Below are 16,713 nucleotides of genomic sequence, written 5' to 3' on the forward strand. Positions count from 1 at the left end.
AAAGTGATGAAGACATGATAATTTTAGATCTTAGATTTTTGATCTTCATATAACAGTGTAACTGGAAAAAAATCGCTGTGATTAAAAACAAACAAATAAACAACCTAAATCACCCAAAACATAATCAACCTGGTATATAAAAGTGCCCAAAGTTAGAGAAACATGAATATAGACACATTTTAGATTTAGGCCTCACATTATGTTTTTGTACTACAAAAGAAAAGTACATGATATTTACTTTTAGGATTCTGGCCTTTGTTGGGGTCAGTGCCAATCTATTTTTTGACCATCATACATCACGAGGCCTTTTTTAACGGACTGGATCCTGGATGGTTTTGGCATTTGGGTTTTCCAGAGCAACTGCAGCAGGCCTTACAGCATTCTTCACGCATGCTTGAAAGTCCACTCACTTCTGTTGCTTGATCACGCATCTGTATGAAAGAAAAATACACCTCCCATTTAGCCAGCACTTGACTTTAATTCTGTGAAGATCAGCCCTTTAAAATTAGCCATTGTACTGGAGTCCCACAGGAGAAGAGGTGCCGGAAGGTTGAGCTCTGAATGCAGTGCATGGATGTTTGATTATAGTGTTGATTGCCATGGGAGGCGGGCGCTATTTAAAGCAAGGGCTCTGACCTGCAACAGTCTGCTGGTCTCTGTCATACCACTTGCTTCACTCTTCTGTCTGTGTGTGTGAGACCCAGTCACCTGGTTGCAAGGCATGTTTGGCACTCACAGAAGCAGTTTGACTGAGCTTCGGGTCGGGCACACCGGTCGCCGCCTCAGTCGCCAACACAGTGTCCCCTCCGAACCCCTGCAGATCCCCAAGAATGGGCCGCCGGGGAACAGCATACGAAGGAGCAGCAGCATTAGTAGCAGCAAGATGCTGTCCTTGTCCTTCAGCGAAAGCATGCGGAGCGACATCGACCGCTACCTGTCTGACCAGGGCCTGTACCCTTTGCGGCAGGGTGGGGGGGAACTGGGAGAGATTAGGAGTCTGCGTGAGGTGCGGGCCGCTGCCCAGCTCAAAAATCTGGAGGACTTTCTGAGGACCAATGGAGTGTCTCTACAGGAGTCCATCTCCTTCCAGACTGGCATGAGGTACAGGTAAGAGCCACAGAAGTCTGGGAATGAGTTTCACAAATCATGATTAGCTCGATGATAGATGCTGTATAGAAAAATAATGTGGCTCCCAATTTAATCAAGGTTAATAGTTATTTGGGAAAATATTCTTTGGTAAATTAGTCGGTCTTTCAACCAGTGAGATTTTAGTATAATTTAGGATTTAAAAGTATATTTTGAATTAGTTTTCATTTTGATATTTTAAAATAATTTAAATTTAAATAATATTTTTAAATTACATAAAAAAATAAATGTATAAAATATTTCAAAATTTGTATTTATATTTATATTTTATTTTTAAATTACATAAAAAAATAAATGTATAAAATATTTTATATTTATATTTTATTTTTAAATTACATAAAAAAATAAATGTATAAAATATAATATATAAATATATTAAAATCTATTTTTATATATTTATATTTTATTATATTTTATTTTAATCAGCTTTTTTAATTAGCAAAAACAAAGTTTTATTTAACAATAACAACACTCAATCTTTCTGTTTTAGATGAATGTTTTCTACCATTGTTATACTGGTCTGTTATACTGGTCTGACAAGAAAGTAACCATTTTGATCATTTTTTACACCAGTCTTCATGGTTATCTTACCGCATACATATTGTCTGTTGATCTATTAGTCTATATGTAGGTTGTCACTTTGGAGGTGTAATGAAGTCTTGTTTTGGCCCGTGTTGTACGTATCCAAGTCACCCGGAGAGAATAGCAAGTGTTAAGCAGAGACTGAAGCGGCGTCTGGACCAGCTGTGTGATTTGGATTAAGTGCTTTGCTTTTATAAGCCATTGGGAGGGCATTGATCCCATGATGGCCTGCTGGTATAGTGTTCTCGTTTTTTTACATGACTGTCCTGTCAGCAACAGATCAGGCATATCAATATATCTATCAAAAATGATACTTAGAAATGATAAGTGTTTTTGTAAGTGATGCATTGTTACTCATTTTTATTTTAATGCTGCAATGATTTCAATTCATTAACATAAGGTCTCATTTGTTAACATTACAGTAGTTTAAATAGTACTTTGAATTTGCTAACATGAATAAGAAAAAGTGTATACACATTTTACCTATCAATTTAATATTTTTCTTGTCTTTTCTTTCATCTTCATAATGAGTTTTTAAGAGCCACCGCAAAAAGGAAATATTTATATAAAGGGTTTGCAGAGTAGTAAAATATAGTTAATTATAAGTTCATGTTAACTAATTTAATGTTAACAAATGATATCTTATTACATTATTACCATTTTACAAATATTCTATTATTAATTGATTATGTCATTATTTAATGTATTATGAACAAACATGATCAATAAACAAAAGTTCAATGCTAATTTAAAACCTAGATAAATAAATGCCCTAAATTCAGCCATTGTTAGTTCATTATAACTAACGTATTAACGTTAATGAATTGAATCTTATTATAAAGTGTTACCAATACAATCTTAAACCATGAATAATTTACCTGTAAATTTGTATTGTGTTGTTTTCAAGTGCACCTTGTGAAGGCTTTTGGTATTTGAGAGACGGAATGTCTTTGCACTGATGGTCAGGGACAGTTGGTGTTTTGACAAAAGTGGTGTAGAATGTCAGCAGTCTGCGTCTGTGTCTTCCAGTTTGGATCAAAGATTGCTCAGTGTGTGACAGATAATCACACAGATGATTCAATTACAGAATATAATAGCACAACTAATCACAATGGCTTTAAAAACCTCAAATGGTGATGAAAAGCTATCGCTTAACATATCTGCATCAAATAAACAAAGCAACATTAGCAAGTAGTTTGCCAAGTTAGAAATATAAATGATCTTTCTGCTAAAATGTCCACTGTTTAAAGTTTTCACACTTTACACAGGATCCTTTCATAACAGTGTTGATATTCACAGCCTGGCATGTTGTTGCTGAATTATTGAAAGCAGTTGTCTATTTCCTACCTGCCACATGCTCTCATACATCTATATTGGTCTGTATGATTACTAAGTCCATCATCAACTTCCCTTACTGTCCTTTATGCCTGTGTGGATTTAAATAGTCTCTGTGTTGTCATGTCTAAACAGTCTCAAGCCCTTTACTAGCGACCAGCAGCCAGATCTATTCAGGTCCAAACAACTGCTATAATGTATTAGTACAGCAGATGCACATGCCTCGCTGAGGGATATGAGTATCTTATATGATACAGTAACAACTGATCACATACCTGTGTCTATGGTGATAAATGTTGAGTTTCTTGTAGCGATGTCTAATAATGAAAATAATATCAATGCAGCAAAAATGGATTGGTCAGAACTTGCAAAGGAGGAGCTTTTAGTCTATTATGTAAATACAGATAGATGTCTGAGTAATATTCATTTACCTAGGGATGCAGTGATGTGTAGTGATGTTAACTTTAAAGATGAAAATCATCAGAGGGATATCTGCTCAATGTTTAATGATATAGTTAATGCCCTGCATGGTTGTAGTAAGCCATTTTTTAAATCAAAGGGTATAATGAATAAGACTAGCCCTGGTTGGAGTAAATATGCTGAATATCAGACTGAATACTGGGAAGCTTTTAAATTATGGGTTATAGCAGGTAGACCCAGGCAAGGGCCTGAGCTAGAGTATAAGAAGTCTACAAATGCAAGATATAATTATGCGATTCGTTTTATCTGTAAAAATGAGCAAACCTTAAGGGCTGATTCTATGGCTAGGAAGCTGCTAATTCATAATAGCACTGATTTTTGGAAAGAAGTCAGAACTTTTAATAGATGCAGAGTATCTCTTCCTTGTACCTTAGATGGAGTTTCTGGGGCATAGAATATTGCAGAATTATGGAGACAGCATTATTGTAGTCTTTTTAATTGCATCCAAAATGTATTGTATAATGTGGATGATATTCAAGTTAATGAAATGTAAATGAATGCTTGTAAAACTGGGTGTATGATTGGGAATATTCTAGTGAATCATATTATGTATGCAGATGATCTTGTGGTGTTTAGTCCTAACAGTGCTGGTCTTCAACAGCTTTTAACTATGTGTTCTGATTATGGTCTTGAACATGATATTTTATATAATCATGATAAGAGTGTGTTTATGATTTGCAGAACTAAGGAGGATAAAAGTATAAAATTTCCAGTTTTCAAGTTGTCTAATAAGAGTCTCACTGTGTGTGCGAAAGCGAAATACCTTGGACATTTCATCACTGAACGCATGACAGACGATGAGGATATTGAAAGACAACGTCGTATGCTGTATATACAGGCAAATATACTTTTACGTAAGTTTAGGTTTTGTTCAGATGAGGTGAAGGTGTCACTTTTTAAAGCATATTGTACAACACTTTATACTGCTTATCTGTGGTTCAGCTATAAAACATCTAGTTTACAGAAGCTGCAAGTAGCTTATGATGCAATGAGAATTTTACTAAAGATGTTAGTGCAAGAGTAATCACTTTTAAAGCACTGTTACAAAATCTTATGTATAGGTTTATCTGCCGGCTAAATGCTTAAATGGACACTATCCAGATAGTGTAGTTCATCTACAAATGAGATTATTGTGGGTCTATCAAATATAAGGGTAAGTACTACACGGTATCAGTCAAAGCAGTGAAGACATTTGGTATTGTTGTATTTTGTTTTATTGTGTGTGGTGGATGCTGTGGGTTGTATATTTTGTCCTATTGTCTTGTTTGTTTTTTAAATTTGGACCTTGAGTCTGTAATAAAAGATTGATTGATTGATTTAATGAAATATTTGCATTTTATAAATTGCTTGCGGAATATACAACTACTTTTAAATGGTTGTAAATTGAACAGCTAACCCATCCATATCCAACTATCCAGATAGTGTAGTTCATCTACCAACAGGGGCTAAATGGATCATGCTAACCGGTCCATTCCTGTCTCATTTGGTGGCACTAACCTATTGAACAGCTGTGCCATGTATGTCCACTAGATGGCAGAAGGTGCACATCATTTTGGCATCGTGTGTTGTGAAGTCTGTGTCTGTCCAAAACAAAACTGACCAGTCCATCTGTAGTGTCCTCATTTGTCATGTTCCGTTCTCATATAATAACATTATAACCCTTACATTTTGAGATGATATTTTAATGGATTTCAGTTCTACCATGATTCATTGTTAGTCCTAGAATCCCACCGTAGTCCGATAGCACAATGCAATTAGCTGTCATCCCAAGATTCCTGAACTTGAATGTAATCAGTTAACCATACAAGAGTAATAATTAATAACCAATTAAGTGCTGTGCAGCAGGGAGTTGGAGCCCCTGCCTCTGTTTGTCTTTCTTTCTTTCTGTCCTCCAGAGCTAATGAGGCAGGCCTCTTTTCTGCTCTACTTCCTCTTCAATTAAAGGCCGCTCATTCTGTCTCTTTGTTTTTCCTTCAGTGTTTCCCTTTTATTTTTTATGTAGTATTTCCCCTTAGGGAAGGTACAGATTAAACATGCACTTACATAATGCAGTCCGGATTATACATAAATACATATATATTCTCAGGCAGCAAAAAAATTGTAATGAAATCAGCTTATTGGAATGATCTCTGAAGGATCATGAACTCAATGAAGACTGAAGTAATGGCTGATGAAAATTCAGCTTTACCATCACAAGAATACATATTTTAAAATATATTAAAAATGGAACACAGTTATTTAAAATTGTAATAATATTTAACAATATGGTATTTTTGATCAAATAAATGCAGCCTTGGTGAGCATAAGAGAAACATTAAAAACATTTGTTCTAAACCATTTATCATTGGCAGTGTATATACATACAGTGAGGGTTAATATTAATATAAAAATAATGTCTCTGTATTTATGTCCAATTTTAGCAGCGCTCAAGCTGCATGAACTTAATGATTTGAGAATGACCCAAAGAGAATCTTGTGTTTCAATAGAATAAAGAAACAGAATGAAAAAAGGAGAGGAGAACACATAATCTAAGTACATCAGACTAATTGGGATAATCATATACTGGAAAAAGGGTTTTCTGCAGGCCGATGCCAAGCTAAAGATGGACCATAAGACATGGTTCACTGGGCCTGGATTAAACAGTGCTGTAAAGCTGCCTTGAATGGATTAGATTCCTTCACATCTTTGTCTTCCCTTTATATGAATGTTAGCTTTTGTGTATGATTTACATCCCCTGTCCGTTGAAGGTGAGAAAGAAGCATGGATTCTTAGCTTCTCCCAAGGTCTCTTTCTCAACATTGTATAGGGATTTTTTTCCATGGCACTGTTGCTGATTGTAAATCTTTTTGTAAGGCTGATTGTAAAGTATTTTATTCTTTGTAAAGCTTTGTGAAAAGTGCTAGACAAATACATTTTAATTGAATATAATTGTTACTGCTATGTTATTGTTATTTAATATAAATCCAGCATAAAACTGTGCATTTGAGCTGAATAAGTTATTCTATCAAACTGATCATTTGTAGTCTGAAACAGAGTGCCAGTGTAAATTTGAATATGCAGTAGGCCTATGCACTCCTTGTTTTTTATGTCGACTTTTCCCACCTTAATAGACAGTGTAAATCCGAAGTGTTTTGCAGTGCATCTTGAATACAATAAGTACATTGTACCAAACGATTTTTTTTTTATGCAAGTACATACTAATTACAGATACCTAATATAAAGTGGGACCAAATGTGCTTAAAAATTCAAAAGTCTAATCTAAACTCATTGATCTATTCTGTTCTTTTCCTCTATTCAGTAATGCTGACGGACAGGCAGTTTCCTGCTGTCCCCTCCAGGTCTGCCCAGTAAAAGGCCAGGCTGTTATGAATTCAATTTAAAGAAAGTGCAGTTAGCTTTTTTTTAAAGAGAGTGTCTAGATGATGGAGCGATGGAGCAATGTGAGAGAGAACCACAGGCGCTGTAGCTGTGAATTAAGCTGCTCATGCAGCGTAAGCTTGAAATGGGAGACCCAGCATTTCACCCATAAAACCTCCCCCATAAAATATATACTCTTGAGTTGAACATGTGCAAATCCTAGCAGTCTTTCCCTGTGTAGCAGGAATTTTCCTTGTTTGTTTTTTTATAGTTTTTCTTGCAAATAAATACAGTGTTGTCCAGAAGTCTGACATCACTAATGAAAACTGCTTCTTTTTTTGCTTTTTTCCTAATTAAGTTGAAATAAAATACAAATAATATTAATAATACAAATAGTCTGTAAAATGAGATTTGAAGAAAAAAAACACACATACACACTAGATAACAATTCAAATCTATTTTTAAACCAATTTAAAAGCATTACAAACATTTTCTGTTTGTGTTTCTACTTGAGTTTTCACATGCATTCATAGATGCCTTTAAAAGTCTATTATTTTTGCGCATGCAGGAAAAATTGCATGCACATGTTAATTTGAGTCATTTTAATAAATATTTATTCATCTTACATCATTGGTTCTCAAGGCACTTTCTCAAGGCAGTGGTTCTCAAAACTTCCAGTGGGCACTAATAAGTCTTAAAATTATTTTAATTTAGTTATAAGTTATAATATTAATTAAAATGCTAAAAAAAAAAAAAAAAAAAAAAAAACTGACTACCGCCTGACCATATCCAGTTTATTTTTATTACAACAGCTTCGAGCAGGGCTTGGGATATTGCAAGGGACTTGGAGTCAAAAATATTGAGAACCTCTGTTTTATCACACCCTTCACACATTTCTTTATGTACCGCCTGACCATATCCTCACATGTAAAGACTTTTGAACCAGGACAGATGTCAGATTCACAATATCTGCACCTTCTTAGACCTGTAAGGAGTTTCTTAATTCCTTTGGAGCTGGGATTGCGCTTTTGTGTGCATCATTAGCGGAAAGAAAGCTTATGGAATTGCAATTTTCTGCAACATGTTCATTTTAATTTGTTGATCATTACACTCTTCATTTTCCTTGCTTTGTGGACCAGCTCAGCACTACTGAATTGCAGCAGCTGGTATAGCTGTAATTGCTGTCAGTGCTTTAATGCAGTAATTGCTATGCTGTCCACCTGGTGTGTTACTCTCACACATCAAATTTTTTTTTTTTTTTTTAAATCAAATGAGATTTAGGTATTTTTCCCATTCTCTTTGCTTGTCTGTCAACGTATCTCAAATAAATATGTTTGTTCCGCATATAATCTCTGAAACAGAGCCTCTAACACTTGTGACAGCTCTGGTATGTAACCACACAGTGTTTGACATTGAGAGGCAAAGCAGCTGCTCTCTGCTACACGGAGTTTGATTTTGCATTAGACGTCTACTCGCTTCATAATCGGGAGCGGCAGGGATGTTGCAGTTTTAATGAGATGTAGCTTATGTGAAAAAGACAGCTTATATGAAATATATTTATTTATGGATTTTGCACCGAGTTGCGCAATATATTGGCAAGCCCATTTTCTGAGAAGCCTGTCATGTGCTTGTATATATGTGTGTGTGTGTGTGTGTGTGTGTGTGTGCACTTAAGTCTCTGTAATGTCATCAGGATTGGAGAGCTTTAGGATATGTCGAGTCTTTTACAGTAACCTTCAGGGCTCTTACAGAACAGAGTTATAAATAAACATGAGAAGTGACTTTATGATTGCCTGCTTGTGTTTTCCCCTGTTTGGTTTGGTTGTTTTATTTTACGAGTAAGAGAGTAGTTGATGCATAACATATGCATTAACTTTTTCTTTTAATTCATGACAATTAGCTGAAAATTTGCTCACCCTCAGGCCATCCAAGATGTAGATGTGTTTGTTACTTCATTGAAACAGGTTTGGAGAAATTTGCATTACATCACTTGCTCACCAATGGATCTTCTACAGTGAATGGGTGCCGTCGGAATAAGAGTCCAAACAGCTGATAAAAACATCACTATAATCCATATGACTGTGTGTTTATAATAAATCTATTAAGACTTTTTTTTTTACTTTGAACCTTTGACCAGTCCTCTGTCCATAATATTGCTTTCTCCAGTTTTCTTGTTTGATTCAGGAGAGAAATATGCACAGATCAAGCACCATTTATAAGCCAAAACCATCTAAGGAAAGTTCTAAACAGATATGTCTTTGAATTTTGCTGTGAGAGGACAACAGGGGATGGACCTTTTCACTGGAGGAAGCATTATTATACATTATGGACTCATATTTTGGTCAGAAGTGACGGTTTATTGTTAAAATGCATTAATGATGAATTTGTTTCTTACAAACAGGCAGCTTTTAACTTCACAAGACACTAATTGATGGACTGGAGTTGTGTGGATTACTTTTGGATTATTATGATGTTTGTATCAGCTGTTTGGACTCTCATTCTGACGGCACCCATTCACTGCAGAGGATCCATTAATGAGCAAGTGCATGTAATGATAAATATTTATGTTCTACTGAACAAACAAGCTTGTCAACATTTTTGATGACCTGAGGATGAGTAAATTTTCAGAAAATGTTCATTTTTGGGTGAAAGAATCCTTCAAGATTTAAAGGTTACAATGTTTAAAGTTTAATGCATAAGAGAAACACACATTTTTAAGTGCCTTTTTACTTTCATTAATTCATTTTGAAAGTATTATTATGTCATTTGGTCTCTCTGTTAATTTGAGCTCATAAAAACTGGAATCCACTGTAATTAATCATAATGTTTGGGTTTTTTTCTGACAAGATGGGAGTTTTTTTTTTTTTTCTGTATGCTTGAGTCTTTATCACTGATCTGATGAAGCTCTAGTTTGATTCCTACTGAGAAACCTCAAGCAGAGTGAGTTGGCGTGCTCTTTTGTTTTATTCTCCTGTACTCGGGGTTGAGCACTCTTGGCTCACGGTAATTCACAGCATTAACTGCTACAATTAATGTTCAGGCACTCAGAAAGTCTGTCTTACAAAGAGCTGATAGATTATTTACTTAATGAACCAACCAACAAACATAAATAAACACACATCACATCACACCATTACCATTGCTAGATCAAGATGAAAAGAAAAAAAATCACCCCAAAACAAAAAGAAAATTGCCATTATTTACTATTCCTGTTGTTACAAACCTATATGCTGTTATTTTTTTTTTTACTGTTGAACACAAAAGTATATTTGTTGCAGATCTTGGCATAAAAAAGCATCATTTTTTTCAGCTTGCCAGCATATAGATAATGAGTAACCACCAATGAATAATTCCTCAAATATTTTTTGGTTGGAACCACATGAGTAAATGCTGATAGAAGTTTGATTTTTGGATGAAAGTTGTGAATATAATGAGGATGACAGAGTCATTTTTACCTCAGAGAGGTAATTGTTAGGTGTTTGCTTGTGCTTATGATGAGAGCCGGAGCCCTGCGGTGAAGCTCACTATGGAGAGACTGAGCTCTGCTGTGAGGTGGTGGATGATTGAACGGCTCTGGAGGATTTTCCAGAGCTTATTTGACTGTGGATAAGTCTGGAGTTAGGCTTCTAATCAAAGGCAAAAAGAGGGAGCGCTTGACGGTTTAAATAGAGTAGAGGTGTTTGAAGTGCCTGGAGGTTAAAAGCGAGGAACAATGGGAGATTATTACTTTTGGAGACCTATGACCCCAACTCCCAAATGACAGGGCGCCTCTCTTTAAGAGAAGAATAGAGGATCTCACCAGTGCTGATATCCAGTTGTAATTTTGACATTTTTCATGATTAAGTCATTCTCTGTTCACACTTTTTGTCTGATGTCAGTATGTACTGTATGAAAGAGGAATTGTAGTTGACATGCCGTGCACAGCACAGCAGTATTCTGTAGTGTGCTGTACCTTTTCAAATGTCTTTCTTACAATTCTTCTTCTATAATTGTTAAACAGTTTTTATGACCATAATAATTTACATTAATTAATTTGGAAAACAATTCTATACAAAGCAACTTACAGTGTACTCGTGTTATAATCATGTTTTTTTTTTAAAGCTGTAAATAAAACAAAGATCAAATTATAGTGTAAATACTATTTCAGCTTTTCTACTGTAGAATTTCATATTTAATTCAGTTTGTTGCTTGCCATTTCTTTGTAATAGTTTGTGATATTTACTATAAATTTCTGACAGAAAACAGCTTCTATACACCACTTTTTTCAAATTTATATATACTTAAGCTACTTAAAGTTTTACATTATTTTTATTGTGTGTCTAGTGTCATACCACATGGTTTTTCATGGCTCTGGTTTCCATTCATTAATAATAATTCAATTACTGCTTGCGCATCCGGCTGAACTGACATTTAAAACTAGCCTCTAAAATCTAATACTGAAACTATCTGGTACCTGTGGCAGTGGTGACAGATTTGATTTACAGGGGTGTATTGGAATGGCAGGAGGCTGACAGGTGATCATGGGCGTTGTCTGTATGTAAACTCATAACTTCAGTGTTAATCCATTCACAGGGTCACCATGACACAAATACATTTGTGACCATGACAAAATGTACATTGTCCTCTCCCCCTTGTTTATTCACAGTGTCCAGTAAGTGGACTCTTTTCCAGGAGGATCACATTGTTTTTTTAGGAGGATCGCATTGCAGCAGAGCAGTCTTGGAACACCTGAGATTTTATTAGCGTTATCTTTTTTTTTTTTTTTGTAGGGTAAGTTGTAACAACAGCAGCATTCAAAAGTTTGGGGTTGGTAAGATTTTATGGCCATATTATTGCAATTTTAAATAAATGTTTTCTGTCAGCAGAGCAGTAGTGATGGCGGATTTTCAGGGTTCAGTGGCTTAATATTTCTGTGGAAACTGTGATACATTGTTTTCAAGATGATTTGATAAATAGAAATATTTTGTAACAGTATAAATATCTACATTGTTTGATCAATGTAACACAATAAATATCAACAAAATTATATCGAAGTCAATTAACTCAAAAGAAAAAAACAAATTTCCCAATTTTTAATAAATATCCTTATGGTTTACCAGTATTCACTGAAGTGGGTCAGTTTATCAAACAATTTTAAGTACATTGCTAATATCTTACAGTGCTATTTTTCACTTTTCATATTTTCATCAACAGTATGTTTTAATTAAAATCCATTTCTTCAGTGCCAACATTGTCTTTGAAAACAATTTTGAAAAGTTTTTCTGTAGATAATTTTCTTTCATTTATGTGTGCTCCTGAGGTCAAGTCAGCTTAGGTTAACATTGGCATCAATATTTGAATGATATTTCAGTGTGTTGTGTTAGCACGTGGCACGTGATTGTGGATCTAACAGATCCATATGGGGTGATGCTGGTTGCAGTGGATTGTATATAGATCCATTATATTTTATTTTCTCATCTCATCTCAAGCCATGATTTGCTGTCAGTTTTCTTTTTCAAGCTATAGCGTGATGAAAGATGCCCAAGTTCAGTATCCTGTTTTTCTGTCTGCCTGTCTGATTTAAATGGACAGCTGCTTTACTCAAGCCTGCTGGCAGAGTCTTTGTCCTGAGGCTACCGAGTGTCAAAGTGCCATTCAGGAAACTCTGTATGTTCACTTAAGCCGCCTGTCCACTTCCTTTCATCTAGAGGTGGGATGACACACATTCCTCTAATCCCAAGTGCATTAAAACCGGGCAGTCGCTCTGTCAGTCAGTGGTTTTTGCGCAGTAGTGGCTTTAGGCGCAGTAATGTGCTCGAGATGCAGAAATAACGCGAGTCATTTGTGTGTCAGATTATAAAAGAGCTCATCTCAGTGTTTACGGTCTGCGGGACGTACACTCACATGCACATTCACAGACACCATCGCGCTAAGCACCACAGCAGTTATCCTAGACTTGAGTATTTAAAATTTTTTCAATCTGTGGCTTCCTCTCTGATCTCTGACTTACTATGATATGCATTTTCAGCCGTGAAAAATCCCTGCCAAGATTTTTCCTTTGCTAATTTGTGTCCTGGTCTATCTATCTATCTATCTATCTATCTATCTATCTATCTATCTATCTATCTATCTATCTATCTGTCTGTCTGTCTGTCTCTGTCTGTCTGTCTGTCTGTCTATCTATCTATCTATCTATCTATCTATCTATCTATCTATCTATCTATCTACCTACCTACCTACCTACCTACCTACCTACCTACCTACCTCTATCTACCCATCATTCTGTCTATACTCAATACAGCATATTAATGAATTATTTGTAATGTCATGATCAATACATAACATAGCACAACATGCAGCAGTCATGTAAGTCTACTCATATGAGAATTCTGCTCATTAAAATCGTTGCACAGTATCTTTTTGTGATAGAACAAATAGAAAGAAAAAATCAGAAAAGGACACATCTGCTATTTTATCAACTCTTTTAAACATGTGACTTTCAAACCAGACTTTTTATTTGTCCTCGGACATTCTTTCATGCGTAGGCAGTGTGGAATGTCAGATACGAGCTGATCTAACACAACATAGTGAGAGCTTAGACCTTCCCACTTTCTCTCTAGTACACTCTCTCTCTCTCTCTCTCTCTGTTTCTCTTTTGCTCATCATACTATGTTTTATATACTCTCTCGCTCATTTAGCATTAATGCCTTTGCTCAGCACACAGTGGGAGACATTACAGGATGTTGATTTAAACCAGAAGCCTAAATATGAAATCTCACTGTCAGTTAATGTTACAGGAATAGACAGATTGGCTACAGTGCCACTGGATGGACAACAATAAAGCAACTGAAGAGAGTGAGGAATAAAAAGGAGTTTCAGTGCAGTCAGAAGAGAGTGGAGAAGAGAAGAGTGGATAAGCGTGTGCTTGATGTGCTGCAGTGTGACGTGGATGGATGTGGGATTTCTCCCCTGATCTATGTGTTGATGTGATTGGTACCCGGAGTTCACCGCTTCACAGGCTGCTGCTGCCCTGGAGCCCAAGCGCAGGAATTCACTCTCACCGAGACTAGCACACACACACACGCACCAAGACATTTACTTACACACGTTTCACACACCAGACGCCACATGGACAGATACACACTCTGGCAGCACTTCAGAGCAATAACTGCATTTGTAGTTAAAACAGAGTGTTGCACTCACCTTTTTGACATCTGCCACATCCATTCTGACCTTTTTTAACATAATTTTCTTCAAGTTTTAAGAAAAGGGTCTTTTTTTCACCTCATTGTCCTCAGGGCAGGAAGACATTTGTCTTTAGTTTTTGAAGTAACAGCATTGGGAGATTTTGGGACTAGTTGCTCTTTGTAGCATCAGCATCCTCACTGTGTTAAAGCTGTCTGCGAGGGCTCGTCGTCAGCATGCAGGTGTCTTTTGTGTGCACGGACCACCGAGCCGTCAACCGCAGCACAGAGGACCGACTGAACCGTCAGAACACCAACAGCCCGAGTTTGGGGACCAAAAGCAAGTTTCGTGCCGTGGCAATGGTGGCCCGTAGCTTGGGCCAACTGTCTGTGCAGAACATGCCCTCGTCTGGTGACCACTGCTTGAGAACTGGCATGAAATATAGGTAGGTGAGAGGTGGACCCCAACAGTTAACATGTAGCACTTTAACCCTTCTGTGCTGTTGTAGGTCTTTTTGCTCCATTTAAGACTGTTTGGAATCACATGTTCAACACATGTGATTTGAGCAAAGCAGAGTTGTCTCAAACAAATAATTGTGACTCTTGAGATTTGATTTGTTATGCAGGGTCAGTTTGGTTCACAGGTTTAACAGGTTAAAGTTGTCGTGGTTTAAAAGGAATGTCTGAAATGTTATATTAACGAGTGTTGGTTGTGTAGTTGGCTGGTTAGTTAGTTTGTTCATCAATCTCTTGTGGCAAATTTAGTAATTGTGAATGTTGAAAAGGTAGTGGTTGAGAAGCATGTTTTAGCATGTCTCGTTCAGTATGCTTAATAGAAATATTTTTGAATTAAAAATTAATATTACAAATATTTATAAATTATGAGTAATTGATTTGCTTTGTCTTTTGTATTTACCTATGTATGTATGTGTGTGTGTATATATATATATATATATATATATATATATATATATATATATATATATATATATATATATATATATATATAATATATAGATATATATATATATATATACACACACACTACTGTTCAGAAGTTTGAACAGTAAAACTGTTAATAAGTCTCTTATGCTCACAAAGGCTGCATTTATTTGATCCAAGATTCAGTAAAAACAGTAATATTCTGAAATATTATTACAATTTAAAATAAATTCGGTCACACTTTATTTTAAGGTCTAATTTCCACTATTAACAAACTATTAACTACGACTTTTGCCTCAATAAACTCCTAATTTGCTACATATTAATAGTTAGTAAGGTAGCTGATAAGTTTGGGTATTGGGTGTGATTAGGGATGTAGAATATGGTCGTGCAGAATATGTTCTTTATAACCAGCCAATATGTTGATAATAGGCATGCTAATAAGCAACTACTTAATAGTGAGAATTGGTCTCTATACTAAAGTGTTACCATAAATTATTTTCTAAAAAATATAATTTATTCCTCTGATGACAAAGCTGAATTTTCAGCAGTCACAATTTTCTGCAGTCTTTAGTTTGACATGATAAATCAGAAATCTACATCAGCAAAATATTTATGAATTTAAAAATTAGAATATTTCAAACAATAACATTGTATTTTATACACTTTGTTTTCTTTTTGTATTTATATATTTAAATATATAATCTTTATTTTTTTATGGCTATTTTTTAATAAATATATTCTCCATATTGGTTAATTTCCAGTATTCACATTTGCTCACGTTTAAACCAAATGGTTTAACTGGCCATTTCCCCATTTATATTTTAATTAATTTCCATCTAATACTCACTTAATCTAACACTAATAATAACTAATAATTAATAACATAGTTAAATGCATAGTTAAATTTATATAGTTAAATTATAATAACATAGTTAAATTTTTAACAAATCTCAATATGAACATCCATTTTTTTCATGCTGTACATTATAAAGTTTTCATGCCTAAATTCATTTGTAGCATTCAAAGCAACTGAACTCAGTTTTTAGTGTTTTATTTAGACAAAATAATACAAATAGTAATAGTTTTAATATTGACCTCTTGACAAAAGATAAAGACTTTAATTTGACTAATTGACTGTATTTGTGTAGACGCATTGCTCTTCTGTCCAGGTTCAGAGGAGGGGGTAGAGATGGAGATTTCTGTTAGTGCCTGACTGTTATACACATTAGCATGTTCTCTATATGAAATGGAGATGCAGTGTGATCATATTCCACTGCTTAGCATTATTGGGAGCACAAGGTGCTCTCTCTCACTCTTTCGACTGCAGCACTCATACAGCCCACGGTCTTTTGTAACATACCCGTGCTGCTTACTATCTGCTCACTGCAAAATAATAGTGTGCTCGATCCTTAAAGTAAGCCCACCCTCCCTCCTCATTTTTCCATACTGTAATTTGCGTAATTGTACATCAAAGGCACTTTGTAGCCATGCAAGGTAATGTAGAGTGTCTTCTGCTTCCTGATTAAACTAATGTGTAACTGAACACCTGAAAAGCTTCTCTCTCTCGCTGTGCTGCTACCAAATGTCTTGGCTCTTAAAGCTAATTCTCCCATTGCAATTAAGTCTTTGAAATTCAAAGCTGTAAATATGTAAATGTCATATCATAGTCATGAAGGCTGGAGATGTGGCTTACTGGACTTGCTTA

General features: G+C 35.4%; 1 protein-coding gene across 1 annotated transcript in view; it reads left to right on the top strand.

The window, feature by feature from the left end:
- Nucleotides 1-535: 535 nt before the first annotated feature.
- Nucleotides 536-16,713, top strand: part of LOC109090065 (voltage-gated potassium channel subunit beta-2-like) — a 36,721-nt gene continuing 20,543 nt past the window's right edge. The window contains exon 1 of the mRNA XM_042713969.1: nt 536-1,107. Coding sequence (XP_042569903.1) covers nt 722-1,107 — 386 coding nt within the window. The 5' untranslated portion in view covers nt 536-721. The remainder of the gene's footprint in view (nt 1,108-16,713) is intronic.

This window comes from Cyprinus carpio, chromosome A23 (assembly GCF_018340385.1).
Source record: "Cyprinus carpio isolate SPL01 chromosome A23, ASM1834038v1, whole genome shotgun sequence".
In the NCBI taxonomy this organism is placed as follows: domain Eukaryota; kingdom Metazoa; phylum Chordata; class Actinopteri; order Cypriniformes; family Cyprinidae; genus Cyprinus; species Cyprinus carpio.